At 47.2% G+C, this 24,693-nt stretch overlaps 1 protein-coding gene across 1 annotated transcript in view; it reads right to left on the bottom strand.

Moving 5' to 3' along the window:
- The window catches only part of LOC126535290 (medium-chain acyl-CoA ligase ACSF2, mitochondrial-like), a 163,502-nt gene extending 148,700 nt beyond the window's left edge, over positions 1-14,802 (bottom strand). Inside the window, exon 1 of the mRNA XM_055073094.2 lies at positions 14,321-14,802. Coding sequence (XP_054929069.1) covers positions 14,321-14,415 — 95 coding nt within the window. The 5' untranslated portion in view covers positions 14,416-14,802. The remainder of the gene's footprint in view (positions 1-14,320) is intronic.
- Between the last annotated feature and the right edge of the window lie 9,891 nt (positions 14,803-24,693).

The following is a 24,693-nucleotide window of genomic DNA, read 5'->3' as shown; positions in this document are numbered from 1 at the left end:
CAACTGTCACTACTGCCTGCTACCCAGTCGTCTGAGTCCTCGTTGTCCTCGGAACTCCGACGGGTCATACATGAACAAGTCAGCGACGCACTACCTCTCGCTAATCAACCACCTTCAGCGCCGGTTTCGCTCACGTACGCTGCCGTCGTCGCCATGCCATGACCACCGCCTGAGGTTGCGCATTACACGCCCACAAGCGGCTTCTACGCCTCGCTTTCTACAGCTGCGAACTACATGCCCAGAAGTAGCTTTTGCGCGTCTCCGCAGCCCTTACGCCCAGCTCAGAATTGTGCATCCGTATTTAGGCCCCCTGTTAACAATCCGTGGCGTACCCAAGACAACCGGCCGATCTACTTCGCTTGTGGCTTTGCTAACCACGTGGCATGGTTCTGCCGCCGGCGGGGTTAGTATCCTCCCAATACTTCAAGGGAATGATTCTGACTCCCAGTCCCGCTATTCGCCACCGGTTCTGTACTTCGCTCCTTCATCTCCGGTTCCCCAAAGCTTCAACACTCGTCGGTCTCCATCTCCCCGTCAACGTTTCCTGTCTCCCATCGTCCGCCGCCCTCCAGCTGTGGATGAAAACTAAAAGGCGCAATCCCGGAGGCAAGAACTTCGATCTCATCGAACTGCTCAAGCCCTCGTTTATTCCTTACGAATGTCATTGAAGTTTTTCTCGAAGGTATCGCCGTTCACGCGCTTGTCGACACGGGTGCCGCAGTGTCCGTCATTACCAACCAGCTTCCCCATACGCTCCGAAAAGTCGCCACGCCGTTTTCTGCCACTTCACTACTTACAGCAAGCGCAGACCTTATTGAGGCCAGGAACATGTACCGTCCATGTCGCCATACAAGACAGTTTATACTACATTAGGTTTTTTGTTCTTTCCCGCTGCTCTCATGCCATCATTCTAGGATGGGACTTCGTCTAATCTCATCATGCTGTTATTGATTGTGGCCGTGTCAGAACTTGCGCTGACCCCATTTTGCGGCAGTCTTTCTGAAGATTTGCCACCACCTTCTGCTTGAGTGTTCGTCGCCACAAACACTGGTATCCCTCCTTTCTCTTGCGCCCTTGTACCCGTTTCCTGTGCTGCTTTCTACGATTCCACAGTTCTTTTCACGCCATCTCGACATGCTGCACACTGTCATCCCTTCTTGCTTCCCTTTACCCTCCTTCCCATTCGCCAGGGGTCCAGCGAACTTCAAGCTTACATCATGGCGAGTGCTTCGGTTTTGCTGACGAATTCGACAAGAGATCTGTCTACAATGTGCCTGATGACTCGACTCCTCTTCAGGTTTACGCCATGGCTCTCCCTGTCTCGGTGCCTGCGCCTGCATGTGACCGAACGTTTGCTCCGTCTATTGATCCCAACCACACTCCGAGTCAGCGAACGCAGATCATCGACCTCCTTAACCGATTTCTAACTTCTTTCGATCTCCAAAAACAATGTTAAGGACGTACCTCCACAGTCGCTCATCACATCGACACCGGCAACCACGCGCCTCTACGCCAACGTCCATACCGTGTGTCCGTGACGGAGCGCCGGTCATCAATGAGCCCGTAGGAGACATGCTCCAGCGCTACGTGATACAGCTATCATACAGTCCCTGGGCTTCTCCAGTAGTGCTTGTCAAAAAGAAAGATGGGACAATTCGTTTTTGTGTGGGCAATCGACGATTCAGCAAGATAACGCGGAAAGATGTCTATCCTCTTCCCCGTATCGATGACGCACTGGACTGCTTCCAAGACGCTGAATCCTTCTCGTCTTTAGACTTACGAGCCGGTTATTGGAAGGTCCAGGTTGGTAATGCAGATCACCCGAAAACGGAATTTGTTATGCCTGACGGCCTATACGAATTCACCGTGATGCTATTTGGCCTCTGTAATGCGCCTGCAACGTTTGAAAGAATTATGGATAACATCCTCCGGGCCCTCAAATGGCAGACATGCCTGTGTTATCTCGGTAGCATTGTCATCTTTGCCCCGGACGTTTCCTCTCACCTGCTGCGACTCAAACGCGTGCTCAATTGCCTTGCCGATGCTGGACTCCAGCTGAACTTAAAGAAGTGTCGCTTCGCGGCTCGGCAGCTAGTTATCCTTGGCCACGTTGTTTCGAAAGATGGTGTGCTCCCAGATCCAACCAAACTCCAAGCCGTCGCCGAATTCCCCCGACCAAAGACCACAAAAGAACTCCGCAGCTACATCTGATTATGCTCCTACTTTCGCCCTTTCATCCGCAACTTCGCCACCATAATAGCACCTTTGACGCAGCTTCTCGCGGGTAACCACGACCTCTTGGCCTGTCTGCCAGTTTGCGATGCCGCATTAACGACGCTGCGTCGTCTTCTAACCTCACCCCCCATAATCTGACATTTTGTCCCAAGAGCACCGACAGAAATACAGACGGATGACAGTGGCTTCGGCATTGGCCCTGTTCTTGCACAACGAAAGACAGGCTTCGATGAAAACGTTGCTGCCTTGTCTAGACGCGCACTCACAAAAGCGGAAACAAACTATTCCGTTATAGAAAAAGAATGCCTGGCTATCATTTAGGCCATGTATAAGTTTCCTCCTTACCTCTACGGCCGCCCGTTCGACATCATCACGGACCACTCTGCTGGCTGTCGTACTTGAAATATCCTTCAGGTCGCCTCGCTCGATGGGCGCTTCGGCTGCAAGAGTAGGATATTCTAGTGCTGTACGGCTCTGGCCGTAAACAATCCGACGCGGATGTCTTGTCCGCTCCTCAGTGTCAGGCCAGCCCAATTATGAGAAAGTACGAATATGCGAGTCCTCTCTCAGCGCCACGGACATCCTTTCGGGGCTGCAGAAGGATCAATGGATTGTTGCTATGCTGGCTTTTCTGCCACACCCATCAGCGCCTTCTCCTGGCCGTGCATTGCGTCGCCAAGCACACCACTTCGCTGTTCGTGACGGGCTCCGGTACCGGCGTAACTACCTCACGGAGGAGCGCAAATGGTTACTCGTGCTTCCTCGGCATCCACGTTCGGACATATGTGCAGCATTTCACGATGACCCGCAATGCGCACATGTAGAATTCGTTATTACTGGCGCTGGATGTACCGATTCGTCCCCCAATATGTACGCTTCTGCCTCACTTGCCAACGCCCCAAGAATACCCCTCGTGCCTCAGCTGCTCCACTACAACCATTGACTTGTCCAGGACAGGCCTTTGACCGGGTCGCAGTTGACCTTTATGGGCCCCTTCCGAGTACTTCAGATGGCTACCGCTGGGCGATTGTGGCGATAGACCGATGTTGCCTGGTTCCTTCTGCGTAACATCATACTTCGCCATACCGGCCCCAGAGAGCTGCTGAGCGACAGGGGCCACGTCTTTCTCTCTGATTTTATAGAAACCCTGCTCAGGGAATGCCACGTAATTCACCGTACCACTACTGCATACCACCCGCAAACTAATCGGATGATTGAGCGCTGACTTGGCGACATGTTAGCCATGTACGTCGCATCTGACGAAACCAATTGGGACCGCATTCTACCCTTCGTGACGTACGCTTGTAATACTGCCACACAGATCCTTACGGGACCTTCCCCGTTCTTTCTTCCTTACGGACGCGAGCCTTCCTGCACAATGGATGCCATCCTTCAGTATCGCCCTGACACAACGAAAGCTACTACCCTGTCCGAAGCTGCTGCACACGCGGAAGAGTGCCGAAAGCTCCCCGCACATTTACTTCGGATGATCAGCAGCGAAAGAAGCACCTTCGGGATATTCCCTCCTCTCCTGCACCCTATGCCCCTGACTCACTAGTATGGCTTTGGGTTCCCGCTACCAGCCCTGAATTTTCACCCAAGCTTGTTTCCAAGTGCCAGGGTCCCTACCGTCTCGTCAGTCTGTCTCCTGCGAACTATTTGGTAGAACCCCTTGAGCCGCCTTCAGATAAGCGCCGCCGACGGCGCGAAATCGTGCACGTTCTGGAGCTCAAGCCATACTTTGGTCCACCTGTGTTATCCTGCCCGTAGGTCGTCGAGACTGCTCCTCTTCTCCACGGAGGTGATTCTACTGCAGAAGAACGAGCAGCAGGCACTGCTTCGAGAAGGACGATGACAACGAGTGGTTAGAAGCCTTGTGCCTGTTTCGCCTAAGCTGTGTGAGCTCGTGCTTCGGTGCTCTGCAATCTGAGGGTTTCATCAATTAAACTATAACACCTCTTGACACCACGTAGAATCTGTGTTCTATAAAAATACTAGTGATGAGCGCGCTGAAGAACTAATGTGGCTGAGACTCCACGTGCAGCTGATGCAGAGGCCAGACCCCACTATCAGTGCTTCAAGCCGCTTTCTGTAGACCCGAGTGATCTTGATTGGATCTCTAGGCGCATAAATTCCCAGGTTTCAAAAGTGGTGGGCAAATGACCTGCTTTGCCCCCCCCCCCCCCCCCCGGTATATACGCCTATGCCGTGAGTTAACGAAGCAAAGATGCACCAGCTTCTGCGAAGACACGTTTCACTTTTATGTTCTACCAATTCCTATGAAAGCGGGATCAACCCTAAATTTTTGTAGATGTAGATCTTCGTGATCTACTGGCACGAACCCACTCTGAGGGATTGGCCAAGAATCGCGTAGGTTATAGTAAAATGTAGAATCAAACAAAATGTTTTTATACATCTCCTTAACCTTCTTTCACTACCTCTAACTTTATCTACCCTGTACACTACCTATGAACTGCTACATGTCGTGCCACCTGGTGTAGAAACATGCAACTGCAATGAAAGTGTGCTCATATCGACGCTACGCTTCACGCACCTCGCATCGCGGGACAAGTGGCACCACATGATGCTAATGATGATAGTGATGATGATTTACTGTCGTTCCTTTTGAAACAAGGCGTTGACAAACAGTTCTTAGCCTGCTTGATTTAATCAGGGATAGCATTTTATACATCTTCTTAATCTTCCTTTTCTTCCGCAAGGCTTCTCTGTCTGCTTTATACCGCTACCTGTGCGACTGCTAGATGGCGTGCCACCTGGTGTCATCATCATCATCATCATCAGCCTAGTTACGCCCACTGCAGGGTAAAGGCCTCTCCCATACTCCTCCAACTACCCCGGTCGTGTACTAATTGTGGCCATGTTGTCCCTGCAAACGTCTTAATGTCATCCGCCCACCTAACTTTCCGCCGCCCCCTACTACGATTCCCTTCCCTTGGAATCCAGTCCGTAACCCTTAATGACCATCGGTTATCTTCCCTCCTCATTACTTGTCCGGCCCATGCCCATTTCTTTTTCTTGATTTCCACTAAGATGTCATTTACCCGCGTTTGTTCCCTCAACCAATCTGCTCTTTTCTTATCCCTTAACGTTACACCTATCCATAGCTCGTTGCGTCGTCCTCAATTTCAGCAGAACCCTTTTCGTAAGCCTCCAGGTTTCTGCCCCGTAGGTGAGTACTGGTAAGACACAGCTGTTATACACTTTCCTCTTGAGGGATAGTGGCAACCTGCTGTTCATGATTTGAGAATGCCTGCCAAACGCACCCCAGCCCATTCTTATTCTTCTGGTTATTTCAGTCTCATGATCCGGATCCGTGGTCACTACCTGCCCTAAGTAGATGTATTCCCTTACCACTTCCAGTGCCTCGCTACCTATCGTAAACTGCTGTTCTCTTCCGTGACTGTTAAACATTACTTTAGTTTTCTGTAAATTAATTTTCAGACCCACCCTTCTGCTTTGCCTCTCCAGGTCAGTGAGCATGCATTGCAATTGCTCTCCTGAGTTACTAAGCAAGGCAATATCATCAGCGAATCGCAAGTTGTTAAGGTATTCTCCATCAACTTTTATCCCCAATTCTTCCCACTCCAGGTCTCTGAATACCTCCTGTAAACATGCTGTGAATAGCATTGGAGATATCGTATCTCCCCGTCTGACGCCTTTCTTTATTGGCATTTTGGTGGTTCCTTTGTGGAGAATTACGGTGGCTGTGGAACCGGTATAGATATCTTCCAGTATCTTTACATATGGCTCATCTACACCCTGATTCCGTAGTGCCTTCATGACTGCTGAGGTTTCGACTGAATCAAATGCTTTTTCGTAATCAATGAAGGCTATATATAAGGGTTGGTTATATTCCGCACATTTCTCTATCACCTGATTGATAGTGTGAATATGGTCTATTGTTGAGTAGCCTTTACGGAATCCTGCCTGGTCCTTTGGTTGACAGAAGTCTAAGGTACTCCTGATTCTATTTGCGATTACCTTAGTAAATACTTTGTAGGCAACGGACAGTAAGCTGATCGGTCTATAATTTTTCAAGTCTTTGGCGTCCCCTTTCTTATGGATTAGGATTATGTTAGCGTCCTTCCAAGATTACGGTACGTTCGAGGTCATGAGGCATTGTGTATATAGGGCGGCCAATCTTTCTAGGACAGTGTTCCCACCATCCTTCAGCAAATCTGCTGTTACCTGATCCTGCCCAGCTGCCTTCCCCCTTTGCATAGGTCCCAAGGCGTTACCTCTTCCGGTGTTACTTGTGGGATTTCAAGTTCCTCTAGACTATTCTCTCTCACCTTATCGTCGTGGGTGTTACTGGTACTGTATAAATCTCTATAAAACTCTTCAGCCACTTGAACTATCTCATCCATATTAGTTACGATATTGCCGGCTTTGTCTCTTAACGCGCACATCTGATTCTTGCCTATTCCTAGTTTCTTCCTTACTGCTTTTAGGCTTCCTCCGTTCCTGAGAGCCTGTTCAATTCTATCCATATTATAGTTCCTTATGTCCGCTGTCTTACGCTTGTTGATTAACTTCGAAAGTTCTGCCAGTCCTATTCTAGCTGTAGGGTTAGAGGCTTTCATACATTGGCGTTTCTTGATCAGATCTTTCGTCTCCTACGATAGCTTACTGGTTTCCTGTTTAACGGCGTTACCACCGACTTCTATTGCGCATTCCTTAATGATGCCCATAAGATTGTCGTTCATTGCTTCAACACTATGGTCCTCTTCCTGGGTTAAAGCCGAATACCTGTTCTGTAGCTTGATCCGGAATTCCTCTAGTTTCCCTCTTACCGCTAAGTCATTGATTGGCTGCTTATGTACCAGTTTCTTCCGTTCCCTCCTCAAGTCAAGGCTAATTCGAGTTCTTACCATCCTATGGTCACTGCAGCGCACCTTGCCGAGCACGTCTACATCTTGTATGATGCCAGGGTTCGCGCAGAGTATGAAGTCGATTTCATTTCTAGTCACCTGGTGTAATATTATGCAACTGCAGTGCAAAGTGCGTACATATCGGCACTACGCAAGGCGCATCTCATATAACCTGTCTCGTCACGCGCTAGGGCGCGTGTGTAGGGAATTTTCCTCCCTACAACTAGCAAGCGCTGGCATGGCTCAATGGTAGAATAGCTTACTTCCGCGCAACAGGGCTGGGTTACATCCCGGCGGAGACCGGATGTTTTCTTTTTTTACCTTATTCTCGGCGATAGCTGCGGCGGACACCGGCGGCGGCGCCCACCATCGCCAACGAAACGGTTATTAGAATGAGCCCGTAAGAGTTTACGCAGTAAAAGCAAGTATACCATACTGTTTGAACAGACAGGCTAGGTGACTATAACCGTCCCGTTTCAAAGGGAATGCCGGTAAATCACCATCATCATTTCAACATGTGCATATGGGCGAGCGAACGATGCCACCAAAGCTTTAACGCCGCACCCTTGCCACATAAAGACGGTGTTACGTATTCGGCGGCTAGACGCCGAGGGAGGCAGGACGACCGGCCCAACGAACAGACTACGCACGCAGCGCCAGGAAGACAACCACCTTTATTCCTTCAGCGACGCGTTTTTTGTGCGCTAAGTAGCCAAGCAGTGGGTGGCAAAATAAAAAGAAATAATATCGCGGCAAGCAGGGCAATCTTATCTGCAGGCCCCAACGTAGAAAGTGGCTAGCACCGCGAAGATTACGACGGAGCGTCGTGTCGCAGTGTCGGATAGAGCTACGACGCCTGGTGCCTGCCGTAGTGCTGCCCGGCTGTTTACACTGGGAAGCACCACAACTCTCGCGTGCTTGCTATCGTAATAAAAGAGTACAAGTTTATGGCAGGGTATGGAACGCGGAACTGCACACTCAGCAGTAGAATGCCATAGCCACTTGTAATCTCGCAGTCTACGCGCCCTCCGGAAGTTTACAAACGAAAAACTTGCAGCCCTGCAGTACTATGTACATCAGTCGGTCGTCCGCTATGCTGTTAGACTGGCCTGCACGAGTGGCGGCACACCATACAGCCGAGAGCTGGAGTGAGTGAGAAGAACGTTGCTATGTTCTGGTCCCAAGTCTTTATGTCAGGATGGACTTGTATTTCTGAATGCCCAAGAAAGCTGCCCTCTAGCTCTTAGTGTACACATTTCACTTTCGTGTTATGACCAATTCCTTCAAAAACGAATTAACCAATTTTTTTTTTTTCAATGCTGCCGCCTATTTTTTCTCTGTAGCCGTTATTTGAATTTCCGTGTTCCTGTTGATTGTTTTTTGTCTCTTTCAATATTTAAAGCCCATGGCACCTTCCTGAGGTGCGCATTTTACAGCGAAGCGGTTAGCTTCTCGTTGGTCGGCATTTTTCGTGTCCGCGTCCATGGGCAAAAACGTGGGCCGATACCCGAGGCAGTCCAATCCCTGGCCGATCCACGGTGAAGGTGAAGCAAACTTCAAGCACTCAGCAAAGTCAAGCGAAAAGTGCATATATTCTTTGAAATCACGCACAACATACAGAAGAGCGTTGGTTTCAATAAAAAACAAGTGCAAAACAAGCAAAAGAAGCTGAGCTGCTCTTCAGTGGCCCCCGGAAGGTGATCCTCCAACAAGGAGCATCTTCGTTTCGTTTGCGTCACGGACGAATCTGGAATGCGTCCCGGCAGTCCCACGTTCCCTTTAGCACTTTCAAACGTGGGAGAAACTTAACTCTTCAGCTACAGTCTACTAATATTACGCAGCCCCCGTGCACCTGCCGCTACACATGGGGTTGTGACATATGAGAACATTTCGGCCTCAGACGCACCGACACCTGATGCACAGGAGCAAGCTGTTGCCCTCAATCCAGTCGCCCCGACCCCACGGATGTAGCCCTCGCGAATTAGAAGAGCTACTGGTCGATATGGATACACGATACAGATACTAAACTTCTCAAAACAAGTAAACATTTGCTCTTGACGAAGCACCAAAGGACGAGTCTAGAACAAGTTTACTGTGTTGTTCCGTGTATCTTTCACCGCGTATTGTACGCGTGTATTGCAACGTCTCATCTTTCTTCACTTATAATGTTTAACTGCATCTATAGCACGAGCACCCGGTAGTAAATGAGTCTTTTGTACAATACTATGTAAGTAACACTTCCTGACCAACTAAAGTATTTCAGGGGGGAAATGTGTTGTATTGCCAGTTTCGGTTCAGCATTGTATTCTATGCGCCATTTTGTCTACCAACACTGTACACGCTGAAGGCGCTAGTTTTCTTTTGTATAAAAACCATCTACATCACTAAACTCTCGCTGTTCGTCTGACTCCACCTCAGCCCCCTTGTGCACCTTCGACGGTGGCAGCATGCAATACTACCTGCCGCGGTGGCGTAGTGCCTTTGGTGATGCGATGCTAAGCACGAAGTCACGGGATCAAATCCCGGCCGCGGCGGCCGCATTTCGATGGAGGCGACATGCAAGAAAGACCGCGTACTTAGGTTTAGGTGAAGGTTAAATATCCCTTAGAGGTCAAAAATATTGTGGAGCCCCCCCCCCCCCCCCCCCGCTACCGCAAGTGTCGTATTCAAATGGTGATTTTGGCGCGTAAAACCCCTGAATTCAAGTCAAAAAGCCCGCAATATTGATCATGTACTTGTGTATCTTTCTCTGGTGACCGGTTTTCGCCAGCTAAGGAATTTTAAACGTTATGGCTCAGCGCAGGACGCGCCTGCATGTATCGGAAATTTTTCGAATTTTGTCCTTGGTTCTATCCGTTGTTTGTTGTCACCGAACCTTGTGCAATTTCAGTGTATGCGCGACGGGAATTGTGTAGTACTCTCTAGAAGACACGCGGGCACCATCGACTACGCTGGAACGTTTGACGAGTCACGTATAAAATACTACGCGCTTGTCCACTGATGAGATTAAGACGTTCGCCGACTGTGCTCGCAGCTATCCTTGTACTTTGAAAAAAAAAAATTATGGGGTTTTATGTGCACCAGTTTCTGATTATGAGGCACGCCGTAGTGTGGGACTCCGGAAATTTCGACCACCTGGGGTTCTTTAGAGTGCACCTAAATCTAAGCACACGGGTGTTTTCGCATTTCGCCCCCATCGAAATGCGACCGCCGTGGCCGGGATTCGATCCCGCGACCTCGTGCTCAGCAGCCCAACACCATAGCCACTGAGCAACCACGGCGGGTGTTGTACTTTGAGCGTAGCCTATTTTTGTGAGCACAGGTTCGCTCAACAAAGAGTTACTTTCGTCATTCGCAGCTTTTCTATGGCACTCTTCACCGTCGCTACAACGAAACAGTATCACATTTGTGGAATTTAAATCGCAAGGTTCAGAGCAAAATTTCACCTTCATGGCATAAATAACCGCTACTGCCGAACGAATTTCTCACCTGATTACCACTTTTAAAGTTTCTACTTCATCTGGTACTGATAACAGAAACTCAAAAATGTTCAAGAATACCACAGTTATTTCCAGTCGTAGTCTATGTCCAAAATTTAACCAATCATTATCATCTGGTGAACAACTTAGACTGGAAGATCACCAAGGTCGTTTCCCTTTTTCAATTCTGAGGGCAGGCACTCACTTGGTAATTATCTACTCATTTCACTAACATGCATCTGCTTCAAATTACTTGAGCATGTTATAGCCACGTGAGCTTGAATCCAATAACATTTTCTTTTTTAATCAGCATGGTTTCAGGAAAGGCTACTCATGTTGTAGTGTTATCAAGGACGCGTGATGTAACGTTGTCAAGCCCGCGCACTGATGTATAGCATAAGCAAGGCAGATTACACGTGTCGCACTCTTGCTATTATGTCCAGTCATGTGACCCTCTTCTGTTTCGTTATAAAGCTAGCAACACCAAGCAATAAAGCATTCTTTGACCTGCCACTACCCGCCGGCTACGTCCCGTCATTTCACATGTAACACGCAGCTATTTGAATTCACGACTTACCTTCACTTTAACATAAATGCTAATGACAAAACTGACTGCCTCTTTCTTGATTTCTCTTAAGCTTTCGATGTCGTACCTCAATGCCGTTTCACTTACAAATTGTCTGCCCTTTGTTGAGATTCATAACGTCATGGCCGATGTCCCCAAAGGCCATGTCCTCGGTGAATTACCTTTTTTTATTACACATTAATGACTTACCCGCTAACATGTCATTCTGAGTTAAGCTTATCGCGGAGGACTGCATTATCTACCATGCTATTTAATGTTTCAATAACCATTCTGCTCCCCAAAATGTCCTTCACCTAACCTATAGTTGGTAGGAAACTTGACTGATGTCCCTTAACGCGTCTAAATGCAAGCTAATTTCATTTAGAGGCGAACGCACTAATTCTGTCGCTATTCAATCAATAATACCCTAATTTGAAGTACCCCATTGTACAAATATCTTGGCGTCCAGTTTATAGCCTATCTTTCCTGCGCTAAGCATGTATCAGCCACCTCTTCTACGGCATATACATTTTTTGGTTATCTGCACAGAAACTTGCGTAACAAACCTTCTAATGTACAGAAATTAGCATGTCTAGCCAATGTTCATCCGCAACTAAGATTCTATTCATCCACATGGTCACCATATCAGCAGTATCTTATCAGCATGTTGAAAGCTGTTCAGAATAGAGCCGCCGGATTTATCTCGCTTAAGTACGTACATCTTTCTAGCATTACCCGATTAAAAATAAACATTTCACTTCAGTCATTAGAAAATATTCGCGTGATCGCACTTCTGTGCCTCTTTCGCCGGTACATATATATCAATAAATATCGCGGTCTGCTGATTCATGCACCTGTGTGCACGTAACGAAGCCTTCACAACACGCTCAGTTTCATTCGAATGCTTGGTTACTCATCCTCATGGCCTCACGCTATAGCACATTAACCGCGAAACTTTTCGTGATAACCTGAATGCGCTCTTTGGTAACACTGTATAATGATCTTCCCCTCTAATATTGGTTATTACTATCATTAGTTATTTACTACGACTGTTCTATAGAAACTGCTACCCTTTACCCAATGTCCTTCAATGGGCCTAAGGTGTTATGAATAAATAAATAATAAACAAATAAATAAATGTCTCTAAGGCCTCCAAAAGATCCTGGAGGCTTGAGTATTTAAGTGGAAACGCAGACGAAATCGTGACGTCATGCACTTTCGTCACCTAGCAACCACACGTGTATCTTGCAGGATTTGCAAGAGAGGGTGGTTCTAGCGTTTTTATCTTCCCAATTGCACATGTACATATACTTAATAAATTATAAGTAACCTACACAGCCTGCCTCAACGTTCTCTTTACCACGCGTATGAAGCTCTTAATGAATCACCAAATTCAACAAATGGTGCTTTCTTAACCATGCTCTCAAACAGGCGCCTGTCCTTTCATAATTCATTCAAGCCCTGTCTGACTAAGTTTAAATAAAGAAGACAATAAGACATCGCGAATAGAAAATAATTTTATTTGAAATAAGGATGTACTCAAAAATATTTTTCTGATGTTTTCCCTTTTCATATCACCCGTTTACTCTTCGGGTGGCTCCTGAAGTTTCTAGTCTGCTCATGTACCTTGAAATCTTCGCTTATATGAATTCCACTTTCGCGTGTAACTGGAGTAGCCCGTACAGTTCTATATTTTTGTTCTCTATACAGAAGTCTGCCGAGCTTTTATTGAACGCAACATAATTGCGCCTTGTGTAGCTACGGATGAAAATTACGTACAACGTAAAGACGTCGGAAATGCACTTGTCCTATGAAAGTTCCTTCTCGCGATTGCGGGGGCCACTCTGTGAGTGGCGCGCGAGAACGCGCCACATTTTTACTGCCTGTAATAATCTATGAAAACATAACCACCTCGTATAATAAAGTAAGCGAAAGAAAAGCATTCCTCGATTCTGGTCATCTTCAAGCGGTATACGTTGCTTGTTCGCCATAAACCACACAAAAAATAACACGCGATCACTACACTCATTTCGTGGGTGGCTGAATAAACAGAAAGTTGCAATTTCATCTGCAAGTCGAACTATAAACAGCGATAGCGGTGCATTAGACAGTTCCACGAAGTAAGTTTCGTAGTTTTATCGGCCGCATAAACTCAAACAAATATTCGCTTACTAATTGACTTAGCCAGCATGGTGTCACGTATGCACAGGCAAACATGAACAGATCTCACCTAATGGCCGCGAACACTTTCTGACACAAGGCTGGCGCAAGGAAACGTACCGGCTTCGTCGAGAGAATGCTTCGTGCTGCCTCTCGCGTCAACGTATCTCGGAAACTTGCGGTTACACAACCTTCAACACTTACGTGCGTGGAAACAGTGTTTGTGAAGCGGCCAGCCATCTCGGCTCGCCCAGCTTTTGCAATCGGTGCGTACCTTCTCTATAGATCAAGGGCACGGGCGGCGTATCTGCAGAAGCACAGCGACAGCCATGTGCCGTCTCGGCCAAATTAAAATGAAATTATGGGGTTTTACGTGCCAAAACTACTTTATGATTATGAGGCACGCCGTAGTGGGGGACTCCGGAAATTTCGACCACCTGGGGTTCTTTAACGTGCACCTAAATCTAAGCACACGGGTGTTTTCGCATTTCGCCCCCATCGAAATGCGGCCGCCGTGGCCGGGATTCGATCCCGCGAACTCGTGCTCAACAGCCTAACACCGTAGCCACTGAGGAACCACGGCGGGTCCGCCTCGGCCAGGCGCAGGTGGAAACGCGCGCTCATTTGCCCCCTCCGTTCTTTAGCGCGCATGGTCGTGTTACCAAGCTTCAAACTCCAGCCCCACCCCCCACATTTTGCCTGCGCTTCATCACGTTGCGTCCAACATTCGACAGGCATGAGAACGAAACGCATCTATCCATCACCTTTCACCCCTCACACTCGCACGCTTTGCCTCGCACCAGCAGCATAAGGCACCTTTCGCCTGGATTGTGTGTATATCTGCAATAAAGACAGAATGCTTAAAAACCGGAAAGGTTCTGCCTACTTTAATCTTAGGTTACCTTTCAGTGGGTAGTTTACACCTTATTGCAGTTGTTTCTTTCGGCTTGTCAAGAGATCTTTGTATAGTAACTGTCGAAATGACTCACCTGCTAAGCGGTCGGAAGTGATACCGCCCTCGGCACTGTGCTGTCATGAGCAGTGTCACTGGAAAGCGACGCAGAGCCACGAGTTGGAGCATCATTTCTTACAGTAGTCCGAAGACTCACTAGCTAGCCCAAGCAGTAGTGTGCAAGCTTGTGTGGACAGCAACAGAGGTCTCCCAAACTTTGGGTGACACACCGGTGAGAGAAGCCCTTAAATTATCTCACACAAAGAGTAATTCAGCACGTAGCTTCACTTTCGCCAGATCCTCTTGGTGAAGTTTTAGAGACACGCATGCACTGGAATGGAGCGTTAGCAGTAATTATAATGGGAATGAGTTCCATGACACGAGCTGTGGCAGGCTCCGACGCACTTAGTATCCCGGCTCACCCGTAACACATGCAAATTGTGTCAGTAAAACGTAGGGAGCAAGAAAGCGAGATCGTTCATGGCGTTCGACAAGGCTACAAGCAAGGGCCGATAGCAGCTGATACAACGTGGCCTAGAAAGAGGCAGAACTAGGAGCGCCTAGGCTTGGATTGTGTCCAAGGATAACTGAAGGGCAGTCGTCGACTGGTGGAGGATGCTTGCCCTGCAACACTTTAGTCGTAAAGCGATAGCGTTGTTGTTGGCGCTCTTTGGCCATGACTGGCCTTTGCGCCATAAAACACCACATATCATCATCATCATAGCGTTGTTGGGCTCTTCTTCCCCACTTCGTGGTTTGTGATTTTGTGGCCGTTTATCGCCAACTTGGGACACTTGATGTAACTAGTCTCTAGAAATACATTAAATAAAAGATAAAAATTTCCAATTTTCGCTTTGAAAGCCTGGCCCCCATACATAGAAGGTCGATGTCCTAATCATTAGACTGCGTATACATGCCGGAAAAGGTGAAATAAATTCACAGAAACCAGTGCTTCAAACGCTTGCTGCACTAGTCGCGTCGCATAGCATTGATTTAGTTATATAAAGTGAGCGCGCGCATCTTCTAGCTAACGAGGGAAGAAGAAGTTATGGGACGCAATCATAGGCCAGCAATATAAGCGATCACTGACCCATACTCACTCACCATTACTTCTTTATGATTCTCACTCCCTCACATTCATACTCACGTTTACTCACACTTACCGACTTTCACTCGTGTTTGTACTGATGTCCACTCGCACCCATTGGTACTCACTCCCCTCCACACTAACGTCTACTCACACTTAGAGGTATTTACTCACTTTCACACTTACGTCCATTCACTCTCACAGGCGCTGAGTCACGTTCACACTCACCCTACTCACATGTAACTGTACCAACTCACGTTCACGCACACACCTACTCACACACACGCTTGTTCCTTCACAACTGCTCACTCACGTTAATACTCATTTCCGCTCAGACTCAGTGGCATTTATTCACCTCCACACACACACCTACTCACAATGATAGGTATTCGCTCACTTTTACACGTCCAGTCACTCTCACAGGTGCTCAGTCACCTTCACACTCACACGTACAAACTCAGGTTCACACACACGCCTGCACTTACGCCTCTGCCAAGCCATGGTTGGTAGCCACGACGATCCACTGATTCACAGATACTGACGACAAAAACAGCTCCATAAATCCATCCATATTTACAAGAATGGTCAGCAAAGAGGAAAAGCTGTCTGTAGCGATCCCGCTGTCCTTGATGGGGTACCTTGCGTCGCTGACATCTCTGCAGGTCTTGACATAGTAAACGACGTCCGCAGTGAGGCGCGGCAGTAATACTTCTTCTGTATCCTCTGAGGTGCTCAGTAAATCGTCATGCATAGCGTTCAGAACCTCCCATTACAGTACTGATGCCACAACGAGTAGGCAGTTGCCGCAGACTAAGGAGAAAATCACCACGACGTCGTCTCGCAAAATAAAATGAAGTCATTTCCTGTTTAAATACTCTTGGGATAGTCTGTCTTGCCTTCCAAGAAGTCAGCAAGACTTCTTAGCCCCGGGTCAGCTCACTGCTGGTTGGCAAAGTCGTCTGCGCTTACCATTTCCAAGAAGGCATTCCTTGTCTTAATCGTCTTGAGAGGGCGGCTTCATGGGACTGCGAAACAGGCAGTTGGCATAATAGCGTTTCCTTCCGGACTTTTAAACCCCGGTGATGCCAAATTCTTGCAGTGGGAAGCTTCACCGTGCTAGGCGTCCTCAATTGTCCTTTAAATTTGATGACCAACACAATGCATTATGGTCGCTTACGACTTTGGAAGGCCTGTCCCATAGGCAAGGGCTAAATTTGCTGTAGCCCAAATAATGGCAAGACATTCTTTTCTGCTCTAGAATAATTTGCTTCTGCCTTCGTTAGTGACCGGCTAGCGAAAATTGTGGCCCTTTCATGCTTGCTTTCCTTTGGACTAGCACGGCGCCGAGGCCTACGCTACTTGCGTCAATGTGGAGTTCTGGGTCAGCATCTTCGTCAAAGGTGGTGAGTGCTGCTGCTGATATGCTTCGATTTGCGGCGTTTCCCACTTGAACTCAGCGTCCAATTTCGTAAGAAAAGCCAGTCGCTCGGCAATCCTCGAAACTGGATCCTGGATCCTTGGCACAAGCTAAGGAATCTGCACAGCGCTTTCTTGTCGACAGGCTGTGGGAGTTTTACTACGGCAGCTGTCCTGTGCGGGTTAAGGCGGTATTCGCAGCTGCAGATGACATAGCCAAGGAACAGGAGCTCCTCGTAAACTCAACGGCACTTTTCCATCTTCAGGATGAGTCCTGATAGCTATATCGCTTCTAGTACAGCTCTATGTAGCCTCAAGCACTCATCAAAATTTGCGCAAATCACGACGACGTCATTCAGTTACACGACACATGTCTGCCCCTTTAAGTCTGCCAGTACCTGGTCCATCACGCGCTAGAATGTCGCAGGTGCCGATCAAAAGTCCGGCGCAATGTGTCTTTTCTCGATCCCTCTCGTCGACTTCGATTTGCCATTACCCAGTCTTGAGATACATCGAAGAAAAATACTTTGTCTTGCACAGTAGGTTCAGTGCGTAATCTATCCGTGAAAGAGGGTGTGCGGCCTTCTTCATGACTTTGTTTAGCCAACAATTATCGACGCACGTATATACACTCCCATCCTTCTTCACGAAGACAACGGGAAACGCCCACCGGCTTTCGACGGCTGGATGATTTCGTCCCGTGGCATTTTGTGAGCGTCTCTTCTCTTCGAAGTTTCTAAACTTTTTCGTGATCGTCGGGTTCAGTCATTTTAATATTTTGTTTTCTACTGCTTTATTGGCATAATTAACTCAAAACTTGTGCAAGTTCAGCGTCTTATTTTGTAGTGGAACCAGATTAGCTCTTCGGCAGAAAAACCAAACGCGATACCGGTTAATGTGTGGAGAGGGATGTGAATTCCGCTTTAGTGAGTTGTATTGTCTAGTCTTTTAAATTATAATACACTAGTCAGGTGTGGCCCGATTTCTCGACTTTCAAGTGGACTCAGCTATTGCCATCCAAGCGATAAGGAGACTGTGAGCTTACAATGCTCCTAGTTTATTACACCCCTGTTTAATTTCTTGTAGGAGTTCTCTGTTGAAGTAAAGTTGTTCAACTTCTATAAAATAAATGTAATTTCTAATATTTACATTATAAATTTGCGCATTTAATTATAGCTTCCTTGAATATGCCTTCACATTTTTATCCATCTACCTTATGTGGGTTTTCCATATAATAATAATCGGAGCATTGTAACATCCTCTTGCATTTGAACATTTAATTAGCTGTAATTGTTCACTAGCCCAAAGTAAAATGGGCATAGGCCATGTTCAAGAATTCTTATGTTAACTTATGCTAATAGAAAGGGCCTCCCGTCGTTTATTTATTACTTTTTACCCGTTCACAAGTGCTTTATTCCCCTGTTATTTTTCTTCGCTCACATCTTTTCTTGCTTTAAAATACCATAATTTTATTGACTTCTCCCCTTGTATTTTTCGCTCTCCATGCTGCTAACTGATTCACACATTTCCGGTCCCTATATCAGGGACCTGAAATGAAATCAGGGGCAATCGAATATTTAACAACACTTTACAGCGGAATGCCTCGCAAAAATATTTAGAAGATTGCAGTTTGCAAAATGCCCTGTTCCTTACCAATGTGTTTTAGCAGTCTCTGTCAAATGCCGTATAAGGTTTTAAAGCTTTTTTTTTCACATGTACTGCTTCTGATATGGATGTCCATGGGAAGCGATTCACATGCCCCTGTGTTTTTTTGTAAATCTTTAATTTCTTTCCTTCCTCGTAAGGGGGTTTCGGAGTCGCTCCTCAGGACCTAAATAAAGTTCACTGCCTGCCTGCGTGCTTTCCTTCCAGTGCAATTAGCGCATACAGATGTTACTCACCGCAGGTTCTACGTGCCCCATCATGTGTCCTCATTTAATGTAGTTCTATTCTTTCAATGAATATTATTTACAGCGCCATATTCTGCTCTGAAACAATTTCTATTCTTCTGTGCTGTCATCTATGGCATTGTCTAAAAATCATTCGATATGCTGCCGGGTAAGGTTCTGTAACCAAGCGACATTTCAAAGAAACGAACGATAACAATACGGATTAGTCACATTCATTACTTTTCCAACTTACGCCACATATACTAGACTACAGGACGGTTGTCGTGCGAGAACCGTCCTGCATTCTAGTATATGTCACGTTTATATATATATATATATATATATAATCTCTAATTGTGTGAACGAAAACTCCCAATGGCCACAAATATTACCGACTCAGAAACCCCTCTTGGTGAAGTGACTACGCCTCTATCAAGAACAATTAGCATTATCAAACTATGACCCTAATATTGGTTTCGAAATCGTCACAGTAGGACTCTGCCTAGAAAAAAGATACGAAATTGTTCGAGGTTCCACAATTCCAATTTTCACCGAAGCAGTGTTTTTCAGGCCGTTCTGTAAAAGAATTTATAACTTTGTAATAACACATATTGTCAATTTTCTGCAAATCTATGTTCCGTGTCACGTTTCGTTCTCCCAATACACCAGGAAAACATCTGTATATTCTTTCTACGAAGCTTTCGAGCGGCGGGGGCCGTAATGTAGTTTACATGTCATACAGTATGAACAAGGCGACGCAGACGCTCGCACCCGAAGTTCAGGTTGACAAGATCGACAGCCGACAAGCCCACCTGTGGGAAGCCAAGACATCACTAAACGCAAGATGGAAGAAGCAAAGGCACAACCGAAAGCTTCGTAAGAAGATAGCACATATCAATCGCCAGCTGGAAGAACATTGCCGCACCTTAAGCCGCCAACAGTGGTATGACATCTGCAACGCAGTCGATGGGCAGCTCCACAATGGAAGCACGTGGCGTCTCCTTCGTCACCTCTTGGGGGAAACGCAGAGCAAGTCTGCTCAGCGAGCAAACCTGCAACGCCTTTTGCACAAGGAACAGGCTACCACGAGTGATCACCAGCTTGTGACACGCCTGCTAGCCAAGTACTTCCCTCAACGGCCCGATGTTCAACACGGAGAATACACTGGAGAGACAAATGTGACACTCAATAAAGAATTTCACGAGTCAGAGATCCGCGCAGCTCTCCACGACCTTAATGGCAAATCAGCACCTGGTCCCGACAAGGTTACGAACAAGACTCTAAGAAACCTCGATGATGCCTCGATAACCGCTCTTACGGCATACATCAACAGATGCTGGCGAGCAGGTCGCATCCCAGAGGCGTGGAAACGCTCTAAAGCAGTCCTGATACCGAAGCCGGGCAAGCCGTCCAGCCTCGATCACTTGCGGCCCATTTCCCTCACATCCTGCGTTGGCAAGGTGATGGAGCACGCGTTCCTCTCCCGCATCAACCACCACCTCGAGGACACTGGGGCCTACCCACCCACTATGGTGGGCTTCCGCTCACATCTCTCCACTCAAGACGTCATGCTCCAGCTCTACCACCAGATTATCAATGACCCAACTAGTGGCAACAGGGCCATCCTCGGCCTAGATCTGGAAAAGGCATTTGACAATGTAGCACATGCAGCAATCCTGAGCCGCATAAACAAGCTCAACTTGGGTGAGCGAAGCTACAACTACGTCAGAGACTTCCTGTCGTGCCGCACAGTCACCCTCGCGGTCGGCAGCATGACATCCGACTAACATACACTAGGAAGCACCGGCACTCCTCAAGGATCGGTCATATCCCCGCTCCTTTTCAACCTCGTGATGCTGGGTCTCCCGGCCTACCTCGACGAGATCGATGGCCTCCATCATGCCTTGTACGCAGATAATATCACCCTGTGGGTCAACAAGGGCAGTGACGGTCAGATAGAATGCACCTTACAAGCAGCGGTGTCTGCAGTCGAAACCTACCTCCAAGACACAGGTCTCCGACTATCTCCACTGAAATCGGAGCTGCTCGTCTACCGCCCGCGCCGCCGGCCCAAGCCTACAGCCGAATCGCGCCAATGTGACGACATAATCCTCTATACACAAGACGGCTCCTGCATTCCCCGAGTCCCGAAGATACGCATCCTAGGCATGCATATAACAGCCAACGGGTCAAACATAGAAGCTATTCGCAAAATCGAAGGCAAGGTTACAGCGGCTACCCGCCTGATCAAACGCATTGCAAACAAGCACACGGGCATGAAGGAGGACAGTGTCATGCGCCTCATACACTCTTTCGCAATCAGTCACATCACTTATGTGTCTGCCTTCCACAACTGGAATGTCACTGAAAGGGAGAAAATCAAACCCTTATACGCAAGACTTACAAGATTGCCCTTGGCCTACCGGAGTCCACAAGCACTGCTCGTCTGCTACAGCTGGGGGTATACAACACGCTTGAGGAAATCGTGGAAGCGCAAAGAACCTCTCAACTCGAACGCATGTCTCTGACAGCCACGGGCCGGTACATCCTGCAGAAACTCGGCTTCAACAACCACGTCCAACACGGTCAGAAACAGGTCATTCCACCCGACCTCAGCGACACGCTGCTTGTCACCCCTATACCTCGAAACATGCACCCCGAATTTAATCGGGGCCGACGCCAGGCCCGTGCCAAGACACTGCTGCGCTCCTTGGGTGGAAAGAGGACTACGCGCTTTGTAGACGCCGCAGAATACACAGGAGAACACCGGTTCACGGCGGTAGTCGTAGACGTTAGCTCCCGGCTTACGCACGCGTGTAGTGTCGCAACGGAATACCCCGAAACAGCGGAAGAGGTAGCGATTGCGCTTGCGCTTACCGACCCCCTCTGCGAAGTAGTTTTTAGCGACTCACAATCCGCAGTTCGCAACTACGCGCGGGGGCGCATTTCCTCCGAAGCTCTCCAGATTCTAAGGAAAGCTGGTCGACAGCACTTCGATAACACCGCGATCATATGGTTTCCAGCGCACGTCGCCACCCCCACCGATGAAGGCCTCATTAACTTGAACGAGGTAGCACACCGCTCTGCGCGAGAACTGACCCGCCGCGCAGAATCGGAGACCACCTCTTTGAGTTCGGAACTCCTGGTTCAAAACCCGCGAGAACGCCTGGTCAGGTACAATGACATCACCAAGCACTACCAGCTAGGCAGGCGGTTGCTGCCCCCACCTCACCCTATGCTGAAACGTCGCCAGGCAGTCATCTGGCGACAATTGCAAACACAAACATTTCCCAGTCCGGTGCGATTGCAGCACATTTTCCCCGCGCAATACCCGACTGCTCTTTGCAAATTATGTCAGGACACTAGAGCGACGCTGTCACACATGTTGTGGGAGTGTCGGGTTACATCAGCTACAATGGCAGTAGCTCCGGAGGCTCTTGCGTCGAAGTGGGCCGCCGCTCTGCGCAGCTCCAACCTCAAGACGCAAGAGTGGGCTGTCCAGCAAGCCCGAGAGGCGGCGACGAGGCAAGGCCTCGAAGTGCCCTCATGGGAGACCTGAGCCCGGGTTGTCAAATTTGCCGGATTCAAAATAAAGTTGTTTCCATCCATACAGTATACTGCACACCCTATAAATTTTGCTCGTGCATTATCCATAAGGAAACCCCTAAGCACTGAAGGTTTACCTTTGCCGCCACGATGGGATGCCGCAGGGCACCAAGAATACTTGCAAATAGCGTTTTCTACTGCTGTTCAAAGTAATTTAGTGCAAGGGCCGTAATACAAACAAGTATTTCAAATTTGGCGAGTACATCTATCCTGTAAAAAGTCGCGCCTATTTGTAATAAATGCAAGCTACGTTACGGAACATATAAATTTTATTTAATTTTTTTATTTATTTCATATATCTCACAGACTCCAGAAGGAGTATTGCGTGAGGGGGGCGGTACAGATAACAATTGTGAAGCAAAAACATAGTTTTTGTTACATAAATACGAACAGAACGAGAATCAAATAATAAACAAAGAACGCGAAATAAACAAAGATAAAAAGCAAGGAAGGTAAACGAACAGTAGTTAGCTTTTCAGTGTACAGTAAAGCAAACAACCTTAGAACAAATGCTTACATAAATACATAACAATGAAGTTAAAAGTAACAAAACTAAACAGATACTCGTTTTTAGCTAAGTATTAGCCAAATATGCAGTGATTTTTTGTTTGAAGGTTAATGGGTCGTTAATGTCAGCGATATTATCCGGAAGACCATTCCACAGTGCAATCGCACGTGGCAAAGCAGAGCAGTTGAATGCATTGGTGGGACCAGAGATGCGTGGGAAACTGAGATGATTATGCAGACATGTAGATGTGCGGGAGGGACGAACGAGTGGTAAAGTAGATGGGCGTGCATTATGCGTGATTTTGTGCAGAAGACAAAGTAATGCTATATTCCAGCGCCATTCCAAAGATAAAAGCGACAACGACAACTTGATGTTAGTTACGCTCGAAAATGGGCTCTAATCTCTTGCAATGAAACTTGCAGCACGGTTTTGGATCGACTCGAGAAGATGGATTAGATATGCCTGATGAGGTGACCATATAGAAGCTGCGAATTCGAGCTGCGGTTGCACTAATGTTTGGTAGGATACCTTTCTAGTGAGGGAAGGAGCGCTGCGAAGGTTACGTTTTAAATATCCGAGAGTGCGCGATGCTTTAGCCGTTATTTTCTCGATATGGGATGACCATGAAAGGCTAGGTGTTAGAATAATTCCAAGGTACTTGCATGAAGATGTGCGAGCGACGATACTATTGCCAAGTGAGTAACTGAAAATAGTGTAGGACTTTTGCGAGTAAATGTCATTAGATTGCATTTCTTAGTGTTTAGGGTCATTTGCCAATCCAAACACCAGTTAGTGACACATTGAAGGTCACATTGAAGAGCAATATGATCAGTGGGGCAGCGGATCTGACGGTAGATAACGCAGTCCTCTGCGAATAGTCCAACACTGGGCGTAACGTTAAATGGCAAGTCATTGATGAAAATCAGGAAGAGTAAGGGTCCAAGGACACTTCCCTGAGGTACGTCTGATGTTACGTTACTGAAAGGGGAAGAGTGCTGGTCAATGACAGTGGACTGCTTTCGAAAAGACAAAAAGCTTCTTATCCAAGAAATTGTTAGTTCATCAAGGTTTAAACATGAGAGTTTAGAAATGAGTCGACAGTGAGCCACGCGATCAAATGCTTTAGAGAAGTCGATGAATATTGAGTCAGTCTGAGCATTGTCGTCCATATTTTGAAAAAGATCCGTAGTGAATTCAATTAGTTGTGTCTCACATGAAAGGCCTTTTTTGAATCCATGCTGATGTTTAAAAAAGAAGTTATTACATTCTAAGTGATGAACGACATTAGTAAAAATGATGTGTTCGAGTAACTTGCAGGGAACGCTAGTTAGTGATATGGGACCGTAATTACTCACATCGCTCTTGTCACCTGACTTGAAAATGGGTATGATTTTGCCAACTTTCCAATCATTCGGCAGCTCCCCTGTTGACAGTGACTGCTGAAATATATGACTAAGGATTGTACTGGAAGGGACTACTGTATGCTTTAGGATTTTCGTGTTGATGCCATCAAATCCGGAACTACTCGATAATTTGAGATTGGTAATCAAAGTAGCGATTCCAGTGGCTGTTATGGTAATAGGAGTCATATATTGGTAATCAGAGTCTGCCATCTTTGGCATATTGGAATGGTCTTCCTTTGTGAACGTGGAAAGAAAGTAGTTGTTAAATACAGATGCTCAGTGCTCTCGCGGTATGGGAGGACCACCAGTGCGGGAGTGTCAGTGCTGTTTGAAGGAGATATGGTTTTCCAGAATTTGCTAGGATTATTTTTTATCAGTGACTGAAGGTCATCGGAAAAGAATTTATGCTTTGCACTACGAAGGGAACTGCAGTAGGCTTTCTCGCAGGCTTTATGTTTATTCCACGAATCTAACGTGTTGACACGTTTGGCTGCCTTGTAT

This window comes from Dermacentor andersoni, chromosome 7 (assembly GCF_023375885.2).
Source record: "Dermacentor andersoni chromosome 7, qqDerAnde1_hic_scaffold, whole genome shotgun sequence".
Classification (NCBI taxonomy): domain Eukaryota; kingdom Metazoa; phylum Arthropoda; class Arachnida; order Ixodida; family Ixodidae; genus Dermacentor; species Dermacentor andersoni.
Note: the sequence above shows the minus strand (reverse complement) of the source record. Positions and strands in the feature narration are given on the sequence as shown.